The sequence below is a fragment of the Capsella rubella genome, unplaced genomic scaffold, assembly GCF_000375325.1.
Source record: "Capsella rubella cultivar Monte Gargano unplaced genomic scaffold, Caprub1_0 scaffold_3, whole genome shotgun sequence".
In the NCBI taxonomy this organism is placed as follows: Eukaryota; Viridiplantae; Streptophyta; class Magnoliopsida; order Brassicales; family Brassicaceae; genus Capsella; species Capsella rubella.
In genome coordinates, this window is record NW_006238921.1 from 6086466 (window position 1) to 6108065 (window position 21600).

Here is a 21600-nt window from a genome sequence, read left to right on the forward strand (position 1 = left end):
TTCCTAAATGCAGCAAAGAGGGCTTTATAAGTTTATAGCCAACAAAAATTATCATATTTCGAATGTATTTAGGGATACAATGGTCGAATTCAAAATACATAAGTGTTCGTTACTTGTTAGGACTGTAGCACTAGAGCCACACTAATCATCATCTTCGCTAAGATCATCATCGTAAAGATCAAGATTGTCTTCACCCTCACCATCAACGTTACGAGGATCCATGTAATAGTTCTCCTCCTCCTCCTCCTCCTCTTCGTCACGGTCTTCGTTCTCCACTCCGTCTTCGCTCTGCAAAGTCTCCTCCTTCACAAAAGTAGCAACAACTACATTAGCCTATTATAAAATCAGGTGAATGGCGTTTGAAGTATATACCTCATCATTCTCGGAGGTCACGAGCCAGTCTGGGAGCATGCGATCCAGCAAAGCATAGTTAAGAGTTGGTGGTGGTCCATCGTCATGTTGTAGCCGTCGCTTCAGCTGCTTCTCTCTGAGCCGTAAGTTGTAATGAACGTACGTGAGATCTTTCGTTGACTTTTTCCCAAATCGGCTCTGGCATTGCCTGTTGGCTTGATCGTACACGCTCCACTTAGGCTCACACCCAACAGATGAGCACGTGTGGCTCAGTATCCGAACCGCTACCCGCTGGAGTTCCAAACAGCTTATCCCATGCTGTTGCCACCACGCTGCTGGATCGAGTTCTGTTCTTGTGGCAATAGCTATATCCGTTCCAAAACTGGCTTTCGCAGAAGTATAATCCGGAATCTGATTCATTTCAACCAAAAGATGGTTTAGACTTTATCCCCCGGTTCTGAGAACAATGTGTGACTTGTTGATTTATTTTTATCTCACCTGCATCAATGCTGTGATTCTACGCGCATTGTCAGGCTCAAGCCTAACAATACATTCGTTCACTCCGCGCACGACCTCAGACTGCTGCAGATATTTTTCACATTAACAGCAAAACGTAAGGATATTACAGAAAGTTTAAGTGATTGCATAAAATAACTGATAATCATGCCTACCGACATAAAATCAGGACGATATCTATATGCCGGGTTGAAGAAATATGCAGCCACATAGAGAGGATGATGAAACAATGGGTTCCAATGGTAATCTATCACACGCCATAATGGTAAGTATTTCCTCCCATCATCGCTATGAATAGACTTGATAGCCATTTTCGCACAGCACATGTAACCGTAAGCATATGGCAAAGATACTCTCTCGCCACCATCATCGATCATGCGAATCACCTGCATCACGGGATCAACCGATTTCAAAACATACTGAACCTTCTTCCAAAACGCAACACTAGACACCATCATTTCCACTTCTCTTCCCTCTTCAGACTTGGCAGCGGTCTGTGACAAAATCCAGCCGTTAGATTGAAACAGACCTCTAAGACTGGCCTTGTGGTCCATAAGACTTTGAAGAGTGGTGAAACCGGAAGCGTAGCGCATGACCGCTGGTCTAAGAAGATCTTGTCCCCGTGTGAATTCGTTCTTCATGAGATTAAGTAGCCATGTTTGATTGTAAATGAATCTTGTGATTCTTTGTGCTTTCTCTAAGCAGTCGGAGACAAATTCAAGCTTTGAGATGTCTTCAAGAACCAGTTCTGTGCAATGCATTGCACAAGGAGTCCAATACATATTCTTTCTCTTTTCTTCTAGTAATTTTCCAGCATTTCTGCAGATAGCAGTGTTCTGTGTAATAACCTGCACCACGTTTTCCTCGCCAATGTCATCAACTAGTTTGTCTAGACACTTGAAAAGGCTTGACGCATCTTCTATTATATGAGTGGCCTCAATGGAGGAGTGGAAGTAGACACCGCGAGGGCACGAGACCAAGAAACTGATCATTTTCTTTCCCTCTGTGTTGGTCCAAGTATCTGCCATTATAGAACAACCTGTAACCCCCCAAGAAGATCTGTACTCCCTCAAATAGCTTTTGATAGTTGAAATCTCTTCCTGTAAGAGCCTACCGGAAAACAGATGACTCGAGGGCACAACGAAACCCTCTCCGTGCAGACCAATCAATTCAATCATCTTTTGAAAGTACAGAGAACTTGCTGCCTCTGTGGGAACTCCTACATGGTGGAAGAATTTGGAAATGGAGGATGTGACGTCTTTTCGTGATACAACTCTATTTGAACAGCTAGTGTATATTTTCCTCTGCTTGCTCGAAGAAGGTGACTGATACGGGATAACTCTCGCTCTTCTTGGTCTTGCTTCAGAAAGAGATCTAATGTTCACTGAATCAAAGCTCTTTCTTTTTTCTTTACTAAACCTTCCATTTCCCAGCATCAACCTATCTTGGCTGATTGGATAGATGTCTTGTTCTTCCCCGTCTTCTTCTTGCTCAGGATCCTGAGACACCGTTCTGAAGTTTAAAGCTCCCATTTCATCATCAGGTCTGTTCTGTCTCTTCCCAGCTCGATGCCATTTCATATTCTCTTTAATCTTAACATAAACCTCCTCTGGAGCGGTTTTACATGGCGCTACCTCTCCAGGTATTCTTGCAAGATGCTGTTTAAAACGGTTAATACCACCACTCACTATCTTGTTACAGTAATTACATTTCACTTTCTTTTTCCTCTCATCCTGAGCAACACCATGTTCCCATCCAGGATCAATATAACCTGACGACCGAAGAATACTCCCATCACTCAAGCTTAGCTTTCCCTTGCTTCTTCTAGACCAGCACCGCGGCTCTTCCTCCTCTGCTTCATCGTCATTGTTAGATTGATGGAAACTGGAACAAGACTGTCTATTGTTATCCCCAGGCTGCCTCAGCTTTCTGGTGGAACGACACCGTTCTAGATTCTCCTTCATCCTCAGACATACTTCTTCTGGAGACTTATCACAATAGGTCACTTCTCCTGATACCCGAGCCAAGTGTTGCTTTAATCTGTATATTCCTCCGCTTACTATCTTTCCACAGTAATTGCATTTAACCTTCTTCTTCCGTTCGTCTTGTGCAACACCGTGCTCCCATCCAGGGTCGACCACTCCAATTGATCCAAGTGGAGCCATTGTTAAACCATTTGCAAGCTTCGAACTTTAACACTTCCACAAACCAGCGCAGCCTCAATCTACTACAAGAGCGCTTTAACTATAACAAAAACAACAACTTCCTTAAAACAACATGCATGGATTCGAGAAACACAACGAGGAAAATAAAAAGAAATGTGGTCAACATTTAAAAACACCATTTTTCATCAGTTTTATAAAGCAAGAACAAATTAATGAACTGGGTTTGTCTTCTATAGCATACCTAAGAAGCTGAGAACTTTCGTAATCGGAGGCGAGAGTTTTCCGGTTTCGTCGATTTCTCAAACCGGAAAAAATGGAGGTAAAGCTTAAGCGAAGTTAGAACACATTTTTAGACGGCGAGGCATGAATATGAGCTGTGAATCGAAGAAGCGTTTTTCGCGGGGAAGGGGACGACGAGTCACGGGGCGAGATAGAGCTGGGTGAGAGGCGAATTAACTCGACTCGGACGATTTCTAGGGTTTCTGTTCTCGGCTGACTCGTCATTTTTAACGAATTTGCAAAACGAGGGCTTTTAGTTTTAGGATGATTACAGAAAAGCGTCCCTATAATGGAAATTAACACGATTAACCCAATCTCGCAGTCTAGTCATCATATCTTCGCCTTCAAGTGTTTTGCTCTTTCACCAATATAGCAAAACCTAACTTAGGAAATGCCTGAACTTGCTCTTTCTATTTTCGTGTTGCGAATACAGTTTTACATATCTACCAATCCAAACAAATTATACGATTTTCAAAACTCTTCTTATCTTGATGATGCAATCTCATAAAAACGACCCAAATATGTGTTTTCATCACAATTCCCAATCCAAAACCATCAACATTGTCAGTTCTTGGATATGTGCCAATCAAAACCTAATTCAGTAGCTTGACAACTTTAAAAACATCATACCTTCTTCCAAGATAAATCTCAAAACCAGTAAGCCATACAACAAGAAGAAATCTTGAAACCATACAGAGGCATAAAAGAGATTGAAGATGAGAACCCATTAATATGAACGAATGTCACTGAGTCTTACACACCATTATACAAATTGAAAGCCCTAATGTATCCTAATTCAAAGTCTCCAGCTTTCTCTGTGAGACATTTGATTGATCAAACACCAAGATAGTTTGGCTAATAACCGCAAAAAAAATGTAATCTTTTCCTGGAACCCTAGAAGAGATCTATCATACAAAAGCCCTACGTACCAGTAAATTGCTGTAAAGATAGATTCAGAATCAGCGGTCATCGGACTTTCTCTTGCTAGGGGTCATGGTCTCTTGAGTCTTTTGTCTAATAACAAGATCCTGAAGATTCTCCAATGCAGCTTTAGCTTTCAGCTTGGCCGTGTGAGCAGTTACGATCTTCTTGAAAGCTTCATCCTTTAACTGAGCCACCGCGTTATTCATATTAGCCACCGAGATCTTGGCAGCTGCGACAAGAGCCAAGGTCGAAACCTTACTGAGAGGCGTTGCAGGGACGTCGTCATTGACACGAGATTTAGGGAAGAAGGTGAAATTGGGGTCAGAACATGGCGGGCATGTGAAGGAAGAAGCCGGTGGTGGAGCGGGGGAGGAGGAAGACGCGGCGGAGGAAGACGGCGGCTTAGGTGAGCAAAAAAGGTGGGTGCTTAAAGGGCAATTGAGGCAGGTGATACGAGCCTGACGAGGAGAAGGGGCGTCGTCGTTGAAGTCATTGAAACAAACTGGGCAAAAGAGTTCACGATGTTCCTTGAGCAAACAATCGGTGCAGAGTCGCCGCAAAACGCCGGTTTTGCTGATGGTGTGGATGAACGACGGCTCTGCTTCACTGCACACTGCGCATTCGCGCCGATTCTGTTCCGGATTCATGGCTAAGTCGAAGAGATTGAGAACTCTCTCTCTCAACGGTAACCCTAAGCGAGAAAGAGAGAGAGAGAGAGAGAGGTGAAAGAAGCGTTTGCGTTATCAGAATGTTCAAGATCTTCTTAGGCTCACAACTGTTATTTCTATTGGGAGTTGAAAACTTATATAGAGATTAAAAAATGGATCTTGATTCTTGTTGAATTAAAAACCGAATCTTTTTTTTTCTCTGTAAATACGTACATATATACACAAAAGTATATATATATTTGGAAGATGAAAGGAAACATAAATCTTGTGTTTCTTCATTGCTTATTGCAAACTTTTAAGCATCGTGATTTAACAAATGCGAGCCTAAATTCCCTCTATTAATCGTTTTTCAAATCATACATCCAAACAACTAAGATACGAAAAGACAATTTCATCTGCAAAAAGCTTTAGCTCTATGATTCTGCTTCTTCAGCTTCTTTCTGGTCTCCCATAAATGTAAAAAACAAAAGCCAAAATGAAGATCAAGATCATGTCGTTTTCATCACTCTGCCAACATAAATGGGTCAACTTCTCCAAGATCAGCAACCAACGGTTCTAATTCTGATGGATCTTCGTCTTCTGGAGCTAAATAAGTTGGAAACGGAAGCTTCGAGATATCTGGTTTCTTGTACCATGCATCTCTTATGAACACAAAATTTCCTTCTGCGCCAGGAACCTACATCAAGACCAATCACAATCATGACCTACTAATAATAGAAGACCAATAACACTCACGTTTTGTGACAGACACATCCAAGCCAAGGACCAGAACTCAGCGAGATACTTACTTGTCCTCTCACCCAGATGAGGTTCCGTGCAGGATCGATCTTGTAAACCCAAACGTTCTTTACTGTCCTCTGTTCTGCACCCATTCTTCCAGCCATCTTTTTCCCCTTGAACACCTACTCAAGTGTATTTAACAAGTCAGTATTGCCATTTGCTTTTGGGGAATATTCACAAGAGAGCAATTTGACAAATACCTTTCCAGGGGCATCTCTTTGCCCTGTGGAACCAGCGCTTCGATGGGACAATGAAGCACCATGTGATCCAGGCATTCCTTTGAAATTCCATCTTTTCATGCATCCCTGAAATTACGTAACATCAATATCACAGCCATTACTATGCACATACAATGGTTCATTTGCTCTCCATGATTTTTTCTGCCACATTTGTTACTGGAGTATTCAAGTTATCAACACCAAAGAAAAGATGAAGTCCCTGAGAATGGTTTTACCTGAAAACCTTTCCCTCGAGTGATCCCAGTGACATCAACGTACTGTCCCGGAACAAAATGGCGGACTCCGAGTGAAGTACCAACAGGAAGAAGAGCGTCTTCTGTCACAGGAAATTCCCGCAACTTTCTCTTTAACGGCACACCTTGTGCTCTGAAATGCCCCACCACAGACTTCGACAAATGCTTAGGTTTCTTTTGCCCACATCCGATCTAACTAACAGAACAACACATGCCAATCACATTACTAAACCATGAGCTTCACAAACACTATCTTCATAATAAATCCATACAAACATGAAGTTGCAGCAATCTATTGATCAAGTAATCACTAAGAGTTATCCGAATACAGAAATGGAACTACGAGCTACCAATAAATCCACCAGATACAAACTACATCGCCAAAATGGGAATGAATAAACTGCGATGGAGTTACCTGTAACGCAAAAATCCCTTCTTTCTCAACAGTTTTGACCTGAGAGACAATGTTATCATCAACCCAGAGAATAGAAACCGGAACCCTAGCTCCCCATTTGTCCCAGAGCGCAGTCATCCCACACTTAACGGCGATGATCCCAGTCCTTTTAGAGCTACTAGACATCTCGCCTTGTTTCGCCTCGATGATTCGGGTCGGAGCCCCGATAATATCAGATCCACCGCCGTCGACCAAGCCAGCATCGGAGCTGAATCGTCGGAGGAGAAAGAAGCTACAATGAGGAAGAGATTCAGAGGATGAAGGAGTTATAGACCGGATCGATAGAAACTGATTGATGCGAGAAATGAGGCCTCTCGGTACGGCCGCCATGATTTCGAATCGGAAGCGAACCTTCAATGGCTAGACGAAGAAGGAAACAGATGCAGAAACCGGAACTCGGAGGCTTTTGCGTAGGGTTTTAGATGGGCGTCACATCACTCATAACCAAACCCTCTAATTTTGACAGAGACTCTCTAAAATTATATTTATTTAATTTTCCCTCTTTTTAAAAGGAATAAAAATAAAATATGTGGACGAGACAACAAAATCCTACGTGGCTTATTATCTATCCATTTCCACATGTATAAAAAAAAAAACGGTACATGAAATTTTGCTTCAATTTTCAAAATCAATCTCAAAGTCTCAGATGTCTGTAATTCGTCCTTCTCCGATTCCAATTCCGAGATGCAGATCTCAGGTACTGTATCGTCGTCTTCATTCTATTCAACTGATCCAGCGACGACGTCGACGGTGGAATCCGAGGGCTGAGGCGGAGGCTACTGCGGTTGAATCGACGGCTCGGTCTCCGGAGGCAGCGGGAGGGAAAATGGTTGTGGAGCTTGTTGGAGCTTTCAACGAAGTGACGGAGAGGATGAATTCGGTTTGGTTATCTACGTCTTCTTCTAGGTTGCTCTTTAAAGCTCTGAAGCTCTCGATTCCGATTTTACAGTCTCTTCCTCTTGCCTCTGATGGTCGCTCTCCCCTTTCTAAGGCTCTCTCACTCTCTATCCTCCTCGCAGATCTCCAGGTTCCTCTCTCTCTCTGCATCTTCGTAGTTTCGTGTGTAGATGATTAGGTGTTTTTGTTGATTCTGTGGCGAAATTAAAGCATAACTCTAGAAAATCACTGAAAAATCGACGATAAAGGTTTGCTCAATGTACCCTTTAGCATATGAAGATGAAGTAATTAATGTGATATGGTTAGTTCTTAAAATGTGTTTGCTCATCAGAAAAAGAATATGTCAATTGATATTGTGAGCCATTATATATGGTAAATGACAGATGGATGCAGAAGTTATCTCGGCGAGCATTTTGAGTGAGGTGGTGGAGGCGAATGCGATATCCATATATGAAGTTAGAGACCAGATTGGTACCGGAACTGCTCATCTGCTTCATGAGATTTTCCGTGTGAAGAACATCCCTTTTAAAGTTGATGTCTTGGACGATGAAACTGCTGCTTCATTGAGAAAGTTCTATCTAACCTACTATGATATCAGAGCTGTTATCATGGACCTTGTTTCAAAACTTGATGAGATGAGGCATTTGGAGCACTTGCCAAAGTACCGCCAGCAGACTCTCTCCCTTGAAGTCTTGAAGATTTATTCTCCTTTAGCTCATGCCGTGGGGGCTAATCACCTGTCACTTGAGCTCGAGGACATCTCTTTCCGTTATCTTTTCCCGTGTTCGTATCTATACTTAGATTCATGGTTGAGAAGTCATGAGAATGGGTCTAAACCGTTGATTGATGAGTACAGAGAGCAGCTTCATCTGTCTTTGAAGGCTGATTTTGTTTTGGGTGAAATGGTAGATGATGTATATGTCAAAGGTCGATATAAAAGCCGGTACAGCATGATGAAGAAGCTTCTAAGAGATGGGCGTAAACCTGAAGAAGTTAATGATGTGCTTGGTCTACGAGTCATATTGATGCCAAAATCTGTAGCAAACGATGTTGAACTTGGTGAAAAAGCCTGTTACCGAACAAGTGAGATTATCCGGTCTCTATGGAAGGAGATTCCACATAGAACAAAAGACTACATTGCTCGGCCAAAGGAAAATGGGTATAGGAGTCTACACATGGCGGTTGATGTTAGCGACAGCGATCAGAGAAGACCTTTGATGGAGATACAAATACGGACAATGGATATGGATGGATCCGCTAATGCTGGAACAGCATCACATTCTTTGTACAAAGGTGGTCTAACCGACCCAAAAGAGGTAAACACTTGTGTGCTTTTTTGAGTTTAGCAATTGAGGAGGTTGAGTTGTTTGTTTTTGTCTATGTTCAGGCGAAGCGGCTTAAAGCGATAATGATGGCAGCAGCAGATCTTGCAGCAATTCGTCTCAAAGATCTCGCATCAAATAAACAGCAAAGCTTCAAGACAACAACGGACCAAAGAGACAGAGTATTTTGCCTTCTGGACAAAAACGGGGACGGAATGATCAGCATAGAGGAACTAATGGAAGTGATGGAAGAGCTTGGAGCTCCAGGTGAAGACGCAGAGGAGATGATGCAGCTTCTTGACTCTAACAGCGATGGATCTCTTAGTTCGGAAGAATTCGATACGTTTCAGAAACAAGTCCGTTTATTATATAGTTTTCTAACATCATTTTTCTTCCTCTCTTTAATAAATGACTTATTTGGTGGAGTTTGGCATTTGTGATTTGTGTTTCGCAGGTTGAGTTTATGCGTAAATGGGAAGATAGAGATAACGAGTACAAGAGTCTTTTAGACGAGAAGCTTCATGATCTCCCACATCAAGATACCACAGGTTTGATTCAGTTATACAACAAAGAGCTTGAGGATCGGCTCTCAACCCATTAGATTATCAAACTACTTTTCTACAATATAATATTCATAAATGTGTATAAATACTGTAAGTATATGTATTCCTAATGAAAGCCCGTTTTAAAATTCAAATGACAAACTCAAAACCAAAAAGACCCTAAGTCTGGTTATAGCCGGGGGATACTTATTGGATTTGCTTCACAAGTCAAAAGACTTTGTACTACTAAAAGTTCCGATTTCACATGATGTCAATGATCAGAGCAAAGTATCGTCGTGGATACAGTTTTTGGCAGTTGATTTGAACACTTATAACTTTCACCATAAATTTACGTGTGATGTAAGTTTCTTCACCAAGGAGGAAGAGAAGAAAGTCGCCGTATGTGTTGACAACGGAATTGCATACATTTTTGGAGAGAATCGTGACTTCGGAGCCTTTGAACAACAACCAGGTCCAGCAGCTGTGTGCCAAGCTTGAAGCTTGGTTCAAATTCAACCTGGAGGCAATAGGGAACATTATTACTACCATGGCTTGGTCAATGCCCAGTACGGGGAATAGTTAGTTAGTTAAAAATGGAACGTAATTTCTTGCTGCTCATTTATCTTTCTCGTTTTCATGTCCTTTGGTTAATTAGTAAAGTTCTAAATTAACACTAATTGATTGTTAACTTGTAATTGATTGACTTATAGACATAAGTAAATAATCAAATCATGGATTATTAAAAATAATGAAATCTTATGTTAATGAACTATTGTCTTTAATATTTGTTTTATAATCTACAATTATTTATTAAAACATATTTGAAGATTATATTTTTAAAATAAATATTAACAAAGGATTTCATCAGATTTTATTTTATCATAATTGAATAAGGGCATGGGCATTTGTTGGTCCCATGGTTATTTTAAGAGTATTTTGGATGTGGGACAAATGTTTAATTTTGATGTATAAACATTGGTGTATTTATGAGAGAGAGAGAATGCGAAAACAAACCGGAAACCCCAACAATTTTCTTCTCCACTTATTCACACCTCCAGTCAGACCAAGCCACCTGGCTCGAGGAACAACTGAAATTGGTCTCGATTTTAGAAACATTTTCTCACATTTAACCTATTTATGATTTATTTATTTTTACAAATAATTCAATAGAACTTTGCATATTAACGCCTTTACACTTGGTCTAAGATAAGATTTATTAAGTTTGCTTAAAAGTCAAAACCCTAGTTTTCTTATCCTTTATATATATAAATAGATCCAGACTCGGTCTCTATTTTTTTTTTATACCAATCGGAAGATCCCAAGATAAACAATGATGCTCCCGGGTCTTCCACAAGATTTGGTAGAAGAGATACTCTCTAGAGTTCCAGCTACAAATTTGAGTCGGTTACGATATATTTGCAAACGATGGGACGCTTTATTGAAAGACAAAATATTCGCCGAGAAGCACGTACGTAATGCATCAAAACAGTCTCGGCTCCTCATGCTGAAGGATTACAGAGTTTGTCCGATGAGTGTCGTCAATCTCCACAAACAAGTTGATGCTCCAGTATCTATAGAGTTTAAGGACGGATTTGAGCTCAAGGATTCTCTTTCTAAACCAGACCAAGTCGATGTGTCTGAAATCTTCCATTGCGAGGGCTTATTATTGTGTACCACCACCAATGATAATAGTCTTGTGGCTTGGAACCCTTGTACTGGTCAGACAAGGTGGATCCGACACAGTTCACTTTACAAGAGAAACTCTAAATTTTACCTTGGATACGGAAACAAGGACAAGTCTTGCGGCCGTAGCTACAAAATCTTGAGGTATTGGGATGATGGCACCCTAGGCACACAAGTTGTGGAGTTCGAAATGTATGACTTCAGTTCTGATTCATGGAGGGTTCTCGATGACATCACTTGCAACTGTATCCCGCAACTAAATGGCATGTCTATAAAGGGAACTACTTATTCTTATGGTTTGGATAAGAAGAACCACAACTATACATTCTTACTCAGCTTTGATTTTACAACGGAGGTATTTGAATCTCTCTGTTTTCCATTAGTAGTTGGGTTTCTTAGTCATACAACTATAGCTCTATCAGTTGTTAGAGAAGAACAACTCTCACTGTTACTTCAGCGTACTAATGAATCAAAGGTGGATGTATGGGTGACTGATGAGATTGATACTAAAGCAGTGTTGTGGAGCAAACTCTTTACGGTAGATATAGAAGACACTCGTCGTTATATGATTTCGACTAAGGTGAGTTTCCTCTTGGACAAGGAGAAAAAAATTGCCGTGGTTAGTGAGCCAAGATGCAGAGGTGAGATAAACGACTTTGTATACATTGTTGGAGAGGACCGTGATTCCATAACAATTTACTTAGAGCCTACTAGAGAGTTATTACGTGGTGGTTTTTTCAGATTTTGTACACCATTTGTTTTCAATTATGTTCCATGTTTGGTTCAATATTAATATTATTAGTCCGATATTATTATCTTCTTTGTATTTTTTGTAGTGAAAGAGGTTTGATTAAAGATTATATTTTCATCTTCACCTGCCTCTTTGCACTACATTCAAGATTCAACGTACTAAAATAAAACAATAAGAAGCTTGTAAACATTTCTAAGACGCTCTAATTCTAGACTTAGGCCATGAGTCTAGAATTGCATAATGAGAACAAGCAAAATTGCATAACCTTGTAGATTTATATGATCTTGTACAGATTCAATAACTAAACATGTATAAGTAATTATTATTTACAAAAATAAATGAAGACATATATTGGGGGCTAATAAGCCGATTTGCCACACGAAATAAAGAGCAAATACAAAGGTAGAATGAATTAAAAAAGCTCTAATTCTTCTTAAGGATCTACGCCACGGTTTATACTAATAACTAATGCAATTATTTATTTGCACTAATTATATAAATCGAGCTCCTTTCATATATATAAATAAATATATAAAGAAGATGAATTATGAACATGGATGGTGTGTACCATATGATAAAATATTTAGAGCTAATATCTCTTCAGCCGAAAACAACAACACCTATGTTACTATCTCTTGCTCCGGCGAGGATGTGCCCACGTCTTTTAATAGTCTCTCGTACAACTGCACCAAAAAATACCCAAAACTTAACCTCAATATTTTCATCTTTGATATATTTAGTTAGTACTTATAAGGTAGAGATCCGAACCATGAAATCTTAGTTAAGAAGTGACACTTGTAGCATACATACCTGTCTATACAAACATGAATCCCCATAAGATTTTCTTAGCTCAACCACGTTCAGTGACGGCTTTATCTCGAATACCTATTATATATATGATTACATTTTTCTTCGATTAGTCCAAATATAGTCACTAAATAGTCTAAGATAATGAAATAATACTATGTAACTGTAGTTAATATATATACCTCAGCTGTTACTGATAAACCAATTTGACCTTTCTGATTCCTTTCTTCTTGTTTTACTTTTAACTGAAACGAAAGACAGTTCAATAAGTTAATGAAATCCGCAGATTTAGAATTCTAGGCAGCTTATGAAGAGAAAGGACATTTTTGTTTTGAAGACTCACCTTCGCATGTTTCTTTTGTACATTGTATCCCATTTCTGTTACCGTTGTCTCGATTTTCTCCAGTAAATCTTTTGCGGAGCTATTTGAAGTGAATCTTATTCTCCTCTCTGATACATTCTGAGAATACAAAAAGTATGATCTTTTATTATTACTTATGCATTATCTCAAGCATAGAGGCAGAGTACATCTTTGAAACAGAGTAAAGGATTATTTACCTCTTGTTCAAAGAAACCAGACAGGTCAAGAAATGAAGACATTCCGATTAACTGAAACGCATTGATAATGGTCGGTGAATCACTTCCCTTCCCTTCTTCTGATCCCTAGACCATTCCAAAAAGAAACAGAGAAATGAGCACACTGTACTTGAATAAAATGCAATTGCAATAAAGAGTGAGGCGACAGATTCTTACGAGCTCTTGGACTGAGAAGGCATCATCGTCTGTGTCAACTTCTTCTTCGTCATCATCATCATCGGGAATTGAAGGAACGTACTCGTGTTTAAACCACTCGCTGGCTTTAATACCAACGACTGTGATTCTTGTGACTGGATTTGGATCGAGCATTCTCTTAATCATGGTTCTTGCACCTGGTGATAACCATCTTGGTATTGGTGGGTCTCCTTTGCATATCTGAATAAGAAACCATATCTTTAATCAAGCTAGTTTCTTCAAAATGTGTGTATGTTGAATTGCAGTATATCTAAGAGATGCTGCTGTTTACCTTCTGGTAAAGAACCGCAAGGTTTCTATCATCAAATGGAAGACATCCAGTTAAAATGACATACAAGATTACACCGCACGACCATATATCTGAGGCTGCACCATCATAGCCTCTGTTAGCTAAAACTTCAGGTGCAACGTAATTAGGACTTCCACAGGTTGTATGCAACAATCCGTCATCCTAAATGCCAAAGAGAATATTAGTTGCAACTCAAACAGATTCAACAGGTTTTTTTTTCCTGCTGTGATATGTTATGGTTTAAAGATGATATTTTCAAGTACCCTAAAATGTTGAGGCAGAGCACTGAGGCCAAAATCAGTGATCTTTATATGTCCCTTAGCATCAAGAAGAACATTCTCTAGCTGCAATATAAGAAGAAAAAAGATTGGAAAATCATCAGCGCACTATTCCATAGGGTTTGCATGGTTAGAACCACCAGTGAGAAGCACGGACCTTGAGATCCCTGTGGAAAACACCTTTGCTGTGACAGTAGCTGATTCCATCGATCAACTGCTGAAACATTTTTCTTCCATCTGTTTCTGTTAGTTTACCGTTGGAGACCTGAGAGTTAGAATCAAAGTGTGAGTTTATAATCAAAGGAAGAAGCTTTGCATTGAGCAGAGAGAGGGTACTAGGGGGTCTTACAATTCTGTCAAACAATTCTCCTCCAGTGACAAGTTCCATCACCATATTAATTTTCGTTTTGCTAGCCAATACCTGACCAAAAAGGAAGAGACCATGAGAATCCAAAAGTATAAAAGAGACTAAAATCCGAGTTGCATTCATATACCCAGGATTCACTAAAACACTTTGGTGTCCAAAACGTACAAGAAACACACATAAATAATAATAGGTTAACCACACACAACACGACGACAGAGTTAGTCACAACCTAAAGCTTAAAAAAGTGGACCACGTGTATCGAATAAGTGAAATCCACAATAGGTTGCTAAACTAAAAAAGTCGAGATAGTTAGAAGTCAACAATAAACGTAAGAACCAAAAGATACAGCAATAACCATACAATAATAATCTGAGTAAAGTATATATTATATCCAAAATAAAATAAAATAAAAAGTTATGTACATAAGATTAAAAAAGGTCCACATGATTATAAAGAAAGCGTAAAAAAGGGTCCTAAGATTAAGCAATGATATGATTGAAGGGACAAATCCTGCATTTTTCACGATGATTGTTCAAGGACCCACCCCCTTTGAAATTGAATAGGTCAGATTTGTGTTACCGTCCACCCAGCCACCGCGTAATCAAATAGTATTGTTGCAATGCATAGTTAAACTTATATAATTGGACAACGTGAAAAACAAGGTTTAACGATCATGTTTTGGCCTTTGGGTATGAAAATAAAGACCATTTTGTTTTTTTTTTAAAGGTGATAAAATCGAATGACTTGTAAAGAATATTCTCAAAAATAGTCAGAAGAAGATCAAAATGCAAACAAAACACTTATCCAAGATTTGCGTGTTGTCAGCACCGTTTTGAATAGATAAAAGTTTACTAATCTTAATCTCTAACATCTAAAATGACCAAAAGAAACATAAGAAGATATCAAATGTTTATAACCATCCATGATAATATAATTCGATTTTACTTGCTGTCATACTCAATCAAGGTTAGAAAGAAAACACAACCTACACCGCAAGCAAACAAAACACAAAAGCTATAATCCAAAAAAAAAACACAATATTTGTGGTATATACTAATATCATCGTCTCATTCGATAAGCCAGACAAAAGAAAAAGAGATTAAGAAATGGATTTTGGCTGGGCGCACCTCATGTAATCTAACAATGTTGGGATGTTTTAGCATTTTCAGAGTACGGATCTCTCTCTTTATCTGCAATTATCAAATTGGATCCGTCAAACTCGGAGAAAAATTAGAAATATGATTCATAGGACAAAAGATCGAATGCGAACCTGTAAGGAGAAGTTGAGATCGGCGATACGAGATTTGTCGATGATTTTAACGGCGAAGGATTGACCGGAGACGGTATCCCTAGCGAATTTAACTTTACCGAAATTACCCTCGCCGAGCGTCCTCCCAAGCTCGTATTTCCCAAGACGCATTCCCTTTTTCACCTCCACCTTCTTCTCCTCCTCTTGCCTTATTCTCACCATCCAATCACAGATCGAATTGATTGGTTCTTCGCTTGAATTTTCCGGTTAGACGATTATAAATCCTTTCTGAAAATGGGAAGTTTATGTATATGATGGCTCCCTAGCTCTGTGCAGTTTATGTGTGTGAGGGAAGGAGATATATATATATATATAGAGAGAGAAAGAAAGTGTATGTAAAATCGAAGAGAGGTTGGGGAAGAAGAAGAAGAAGAAGAAAGTGCGGGGTTGTGAAATTGAAGAGAGGACGCTACTTCTCTTTGCTTCCTCTCTTCTTTTATATTCACCTTTTCTTTTTCTTTTTCTTTTTTTTTATTCCTCTTAGCCAGCTTTTTTTTTATTGGATAACAATAAACATCTTAATCTTTAATATTTTAAAATCGATTAACATATTATAATCTTAAGTTAAGATTCTTAACAAACAAACAAAAAGATTTTATATTATTCCAGAGATTTTTTTGTTTAATATAACGTACTTTTGGAGGTTTATTATTATTGGTCAAATAAAAACTCCTATAAATTGAAATAATGTCTAACTTCATTATAAGGAAAAATCGATTTTATTTTTGTCGACATGGAATTTATTTTAAAAAAATATACGTATAATCTATGCAAGAGTATAGTGATTTTTATTTTTGTTGTATCAGAATAATGTTATATATATTTTTTTTGATGTATTTACGAATTTAAGTGTGTTTGTTTGTTTTATATGTGTTACTTGTAGGCATCTAAAGGTCCACTTCATTTGTTGCATTACTTTTATGTTGAAATTTTAAATAATCAAATCAATAAATAGATTCATAACAACTTTTGGTTATAGTCGGAAAGAAATGCTATAAAAACATTGTTCCACTTTTATAGATTAATTTGTTGCTGAAGCAGTTTTGATTTGGCATTCGGCTTTATATATTACTAATATAGTATAAACTAGTAATTTTCTGAAATTGATTATATAATTATAGTTACAGTTTTAAGTCTAACTATAGTTTATCAAAATTACAATTTTGCTAAAAGAGCATATCAAAAGAGAGGAAACTTGAACCAAAGTTGAGAAAACATATATAGCCCTATCATATCAAGTCATACACTTCAACACTAGTATAGTTTCTCGATTTGGTTCTATAGGCCGAAGGTCTTAAACGTCGTGGTATATTAATATACATACGTTTTTAAAAAATTAATTAGACGTAGATATCGTGCATGATCAATTATTTAGTAATATAACATTTTTGTTACGGTAGTGCTTTCCATTTGGGAAAGAAAACATTATACGATGAGTTTTATAATATTTGTTTCTGTCTTTGTAGACTAATAATTTTGGTTGTGTGTAGACTTTTCCAAGATTATAAATTCGCGTTATCGTTTAGAAACACAATCGTTGAGGATGATCCACTTTAAGTTTAATTTAAAATATATATTGACCACAGAATTGAGATTTTTTTTGGTGATTTTAAAACTCATATTCTATGTTTTTTGTCGGCTCACATACAAATCACATGGTTCCATTCAATTTATATGATTTCTTATCTTATGCAAGGTTTTGTATTCCAAGAAGATAATTTTTGTTTTTTCCATAAATCAAGGAAACCCCTAAATGAAACCAAGGCTAAATATCTCTTGAATATTGGAAAACACCGTATATATACTTTCCCACCTTTTCTATTGGAAAACATATATAGGTCCGATCCGAAGATATAGAGAGCATGCATGGCCATGGATTATTTATAGAATTAGTGGATACTATCTCTTTTTCTGCTCAGTATTCTTGATATTTTGTTTGTAATTAATGAAATAAAAACAGAAAAAGGTGATATGTGTCTCATGTTTCTCAAGGCATACCTTTCCCAATATATATATATATTTTTTTTTTATATAGATTATGTGGCTGGAATAAATCATCTATTATGTACAAGGAGAAAAGACCAATAATTTAAAGTTGTTAAAGTCTCAGACGTGTATGAATGGCCGGTGATGATAGTGCTGCATGCTGCCGGCTGCCGCCAGTGAGTTACATATTGATTGATGATTAGCCAGTGCGATCATAATTTTAGCTCTTTTCTCTTTTCTTCTTTTTTGTGCGTGGGTGTGTGATATAATTTTAATATTTATACAAATAAAAAAGTTACACTCGCGAATTGTTCTATTTTTCAGTTTTTCCTCTCTTTGATTAAGAAGAAACCTTAATAACCATATGATTAATAAGCTGTCTTTGACTCTACGTGTCACAATAACCTATATTGATTAAATGCTAACCTAATGTAGGACGAGAACTTACGTCTTATTTTTGAGATCCCTACATTGGTTATTTCATATTTCGTATCATCATGCTAATGGTATTTACTAATTACAAACTTGTTGTTTATACATTGCAAATGGTACGTGCCTACTGCCTAGTCAAATTATACACCGTGAGTCCGTGACGACTAGAAAAAACTTAGATCATATATATGTAGTGAAATGTTGGAAAGCTCAAACCCTAATACTTCCGTTAAGAAACTGAGATATTATTGGTAATAAAACCAAAAAAAGAAGAAGATATTGTTCCAAAACAAATATATCTAAACAAATTATATAGAAAATGTTTAAATCAGCGGACCATACGCCTTGAGATACGCAAAACCGAACCTAATTTTGTTTCGTCAAGTGACTATCGTAATAACATAATTGGTCCATACCTAAAATAACAAAATCCGATACGGTTTCGATTTTTCCAAGTTATAATGAAACGATACATTTTTTAAAATTTAGAAACACGTAAGTGACGTGGGGAGGGAAAGAGAAGACAAGAATGAGATTTTCTTTTTTGAGAGTGGGGAAGACGAGAGGGCACTCGGGGACGGGTAGTACCACGTGAATTCAACCAACCAACTCATGACTGACGGGTGTGGCCATTTTAGCCATGTGGTTGCTCTCTTCTTTCTTTTTCAACCACTATTATTATTACCTTTTTCTTTATAAACTTACGTGAGATCAATGCGAAAATTTTAATGTTTTATTTTTTCGTCGTTAATTTTTTCATCCTATGGTTTCTAGTACTTCTGAACATGTTTTCTAAGATTCACTTTTATAAATCAAGCAAAACACAACAAAAATGTTAGTAAAGATATTTTTCATAATTTGTTAAAAAAAAAATTAAAAATTTCATTTGCTACATAGTTTTCGATGGTTATAGTTCTGACCCAACAAAAGAAAAAGAAAAAAAATCAATTTTCTTTTATGCACCTATCTTTTCACCATAATTAACGTAATAAATACTATTTTAGGCTTTTAGCAACATTTCATCGTTTTCTCATCAACCAATGGGTTACTATTGTTAATATGGGGTCGCGAAAGGAGTGCGACTACTTCTCGCCTAAATGTATCATTTGGCCTCAGTAAAGGATCATGTGCTTGTGTGTCCATAGAATAATTGTATTAACTATCAACTCCAAACGCCTTTCTACTAAATATTTTTTTTATGAAAAAAAAGACTAAATATTTTTTTATGAAAAAAAAGACGAGTCATTAACCTTATAAATGCTTATCAATTGGATTGTTACTTAGTTGGCTGGTTTAAAATATGTTTTAATATTTCTTTGTTTTGTTTACTTTATTCCAAGTGAGTTTTTGTTTCAGTATTTTTATGTTTTGTTTTGCTAACAATTATGTATTATGAGAATTTGAGTATTGGATAGTGATACGAAATTGATGAGAGAAAAAAAAAAAGAAGAAGAAGAAGAAAGAAAGAAAACACAATAGCTAGGCAACGAGAGTAGCCACATCTTGACATTCTTGACCTCAGAAATGGCAGTTGAACTCAATATGACATATGTGTGCCCATGTGAGAGTGATATGTATGTAGTGTCTATCTATTGGTATTCTAAATAACTAGTGTCCCCTCTGTGTATGTATGTTTCTGTAGAATGTCTTCGCATCCACATTTTGGTCGTATTTTAATAATCGTAAGCGGATCCTAGCGTATTACTTATGATATAAAGCTTATGATATTCATGTATATATGACAATAAATTATGAAAAATTCTTAATTAGTCCTCTCAAATAATGAATAAATCATTGGGTCAAAATACATCCCAGTTTTTCGATTGATCCCTTTACTCACTTACATATACATATTATTTCACTTAGAAAAGTAAAAATTATTGTCATGTTTTTACCCGAAAAAAAGACAAATAACTCGTATTATTTATTTAATAGCATGAATATAATAAAAACTACTGCAAGAATCTAGATCAGTTACGAATATTAATTGGATTCATCGGTGCTAAAAGTTTGATATATGATTTTATAAAAGGTCAAGTTGTATATATAGTGTGTAATCTTCACCTTATCCTTTTCCAAGTTTTCATGGAGTTTTCGAAATTCCATGTTGAGTTTTTTTTTGTTTTTGTTTTAGAGGTTTAAACTATACTATGTTGAATAGTGGAGAATATTCTTTATCTGGAGACGTTATCTAACATTAATTATATTTTATATAGAAAAGGGAAACTTTTTGATAAGCAATAACGTAAAATTCGTATGTATTTAGGATCCTAGATTCCACAGCAACAGTTACACGTCAATTTAGACGGTGTTTAAATAGTTATCATATTGTTGAGTAATAGTATTTTAGTATTACCAAATCGTAAGGATTTCCCAAAAGCGACCCACTAAACAATTCCTAAGTGGATAAAATGAGTCTCCTTCTCTTATCCAAACTCAATCCACATATACAGTATTTATTTGATTTGTCTATCAATGTTTTTTATACTTACTTATAAAAAGAGTCACATTATGACACAAACCTTTTCCACTGACGAAGAGGCAAATTGTGGTTTTTAAGTCTACCCCAAGCAACAAGGCCAATTTGCTTACTTATTTGATATGTACTTCTAACATACACAATTCAATAAAAGAGACAAAGAAATTTGATTCCTACGGAGATATCCAAAACTAAAAATCAAGATCCAAATATAGGTTATCGTCTACTGATATAACTTACGCTCCACGTTACATACCCAAGAGTGTGCATCTCTGGATGGTTAATTTTATTTCGTTACATACAACAAAAGGTTGGCAATATTGAGCACAATCAAACACATATCATCAACTTGACTATAATACGCACACCAACAGAAGAAAACAATTCAAGTAAACGCAATACATAACCTTAAAGTTAATGTAACCTAATAATTAGTGTACATTAACAAATACTAAAGCGATGTGATCATGTGATATATTATATGTTAATTACGCTAAATAATACAGTTGCTTGACTCGCTATGGAATCTCCAACCTTTGGGAACAAGGAAGAAGAAAGCAAAAAGCCATCGTGTCACACTTTTGACATCACCACAAAAAGTGAAAGTAGAATATGTTAATTTTCTTCCAAGATGATTCATGATCGTATATGGTTCCAACAATTACAAAGCCAAGTGGGGACAAAAGAGTTTCGTCGAGGGTAATAATTTAATTCAATTTGGCAAAGTGAACCACCTTATCATTAAAAAGAGCACAATGTATTGTTATTATAAGTGAGTGATGTGAGCAATCAACTTCTTCTCACCAGCCACTACTCGACTACTGGAGTGGGGGCAAAAGCCAAGACGACCCAAAAAGCGTAGTTTAATATACGATCCATCTACGTCTTTGGTCTTATGTTTAATCCATATGGTGAGAGAGATTCCAATTACTAACCACACATATATTGTCAATTTAAATTCAGTGCTTAAAGGGTAATAGCTCATCGATAAAATTAGTTGGATCGTCTTCTCCATATCACGAAACATCGTTTGCAAAACATATTATTGTATTCTTAT

The 21600-nt window shown here is 37.1% G+C and overlaps 6 protein-coding genes across 7 annotated transcripts; 2 read left to right on the forward strand and 4 right to left on the reverse strand.

Moving 5' to 3' along the window:
- Positions 1-8: 8 nt before the first annotated feature.
- LOC17892369 lies at positions 9-3622 on the reverse strand. Of its 2 annotated transcripts, none has more exons than XM_023786985.1 (5): positions 3274-3622; positions 1023-3111; positions 850-930; positions 373-762; positions 9-303 (listed from the first exon to the last, which is right to left on the reverse strand). In XM_023786985.1, exons 2-5 carry the CDS (start codon positions 3030-3032, stop codon positions 142-144), a joined length of 2643 nt encoding a protein of 880 aa, XP_023642753.1. In that variant the 5' UTR covers positions 3033-3111; positions 3274-3622; the 3' UTR covers positions 9-141. The 2 variants fall into 2 exon arrangements, with proteins under 2 accessions (XP_023642753.1, XP_023642752.1); XM_023786984.1 differs by having other exon boundaries at positions 850-933; positions 3274-3620.
- Positions 3623-4012: 390 nt separating this feature from the next.
- On the reverse strand, positions 4013-5024 carry LOC17890919. The gene has a single exon (XM_006298515.2). The coding sequence runs from the start codon at positions 4880-4882 to the stop codon at positions 4271-4273; it is 612 nt and encodes a 203-aa protein (XP_006298577.1). The 5' UTR covers positions 4883-5024; the 3' UTR covers positions 4013-4270.
- Positions 5025-5150: 126 nt separating this feature from the next.
- LOC17893487 (50S ribosomal protein L3-2, chloroplastic) lies at positions 5151-7017 on the reverse strand. Its single transcript, XM_006298083.2, has 5 exons — positions 6571-7017; positions 6138-6347; positions 5884-5988; positions 5692-5805; positions 5151-5579 (listed from the first exon to the last, which is right to left on the reverse strand). Exons 1-5 carry the CDS (start codon positions 6937-6939, stop codon positions 5406-5408), a joined length of 972 nt encoding a protein of 323 aa, XP_006298145.1. The 5' UTR covers positions 6940-7017; the 3' UTR covers positions 5151-5405.
- A 202-nt stretch (positions 7018-7219) lies between these two features.
- Positions 7220-9634, forward strand: LOC17892033 (probable GTP diphosphokinase CRSH, chloroplastic). Its single transcript, XM_023786714.1, has 4 exons — positions 7220-7636; positions 7890-8822; positions 8894-9184; positions 9283-9634. The coding sequence occupies exons 1-4, from the start codon at positions 7256-7258 to the stop codon at positions 9427-9429; spliced, it is 1752 nt and encodes a 583-aa protein (XP_023642482.1). The 5' UTR covers positions 7220-7255; the 3' UTR covers positions 9430-9634.
- Positions 9635-10700: 1066 nt separating this feature from the next.
- On the forward strand, positions 10701-11846 carry LOC17891484 (putative F-box/kelch-repeat protein At3g22730). The gene has a single exon (XM_006300085.2). It carries the CDS (start codon positions 10701-10703, stop codon positions 11844-11846), a length of 1146 nt encoding a protein of 381 aa, XP_006300147.2.
- A 214-nt stretch (positions 11847-12060) lies between these two features.
- Positions 12061-16037, reverse strand: LOC17892732 (CBL-interacting serine/threonine-protein kinase 1). Its single transcript, XM_023786463.1, has 12 exons — positions 15608-16037; positions 15465-15527; positions 14320-14391; positions 14128-14235; positions 13956-14036; positions 13675-13854; positions 13365-13583; positions 13170-13274; positions 12955-13071; positions 12794-12856; positions 12615-12689; positions 12061-12487 (listed from the first exon to the last, which is right to left on the reverse strand). The coding sequence occupies exons 1-12, from the start codon at positions 15806-15808 to the stop codon at positions 12425-12427; spliced, it is 1347 nt and encodes a 448-aa protein (XP_023642231.1). The 5' UTR covers positions 15809-16037; the 3' UTR covers positions 12061-12424.
- Positions 16038-21600: the final 5563 nt, after the last annotated feature.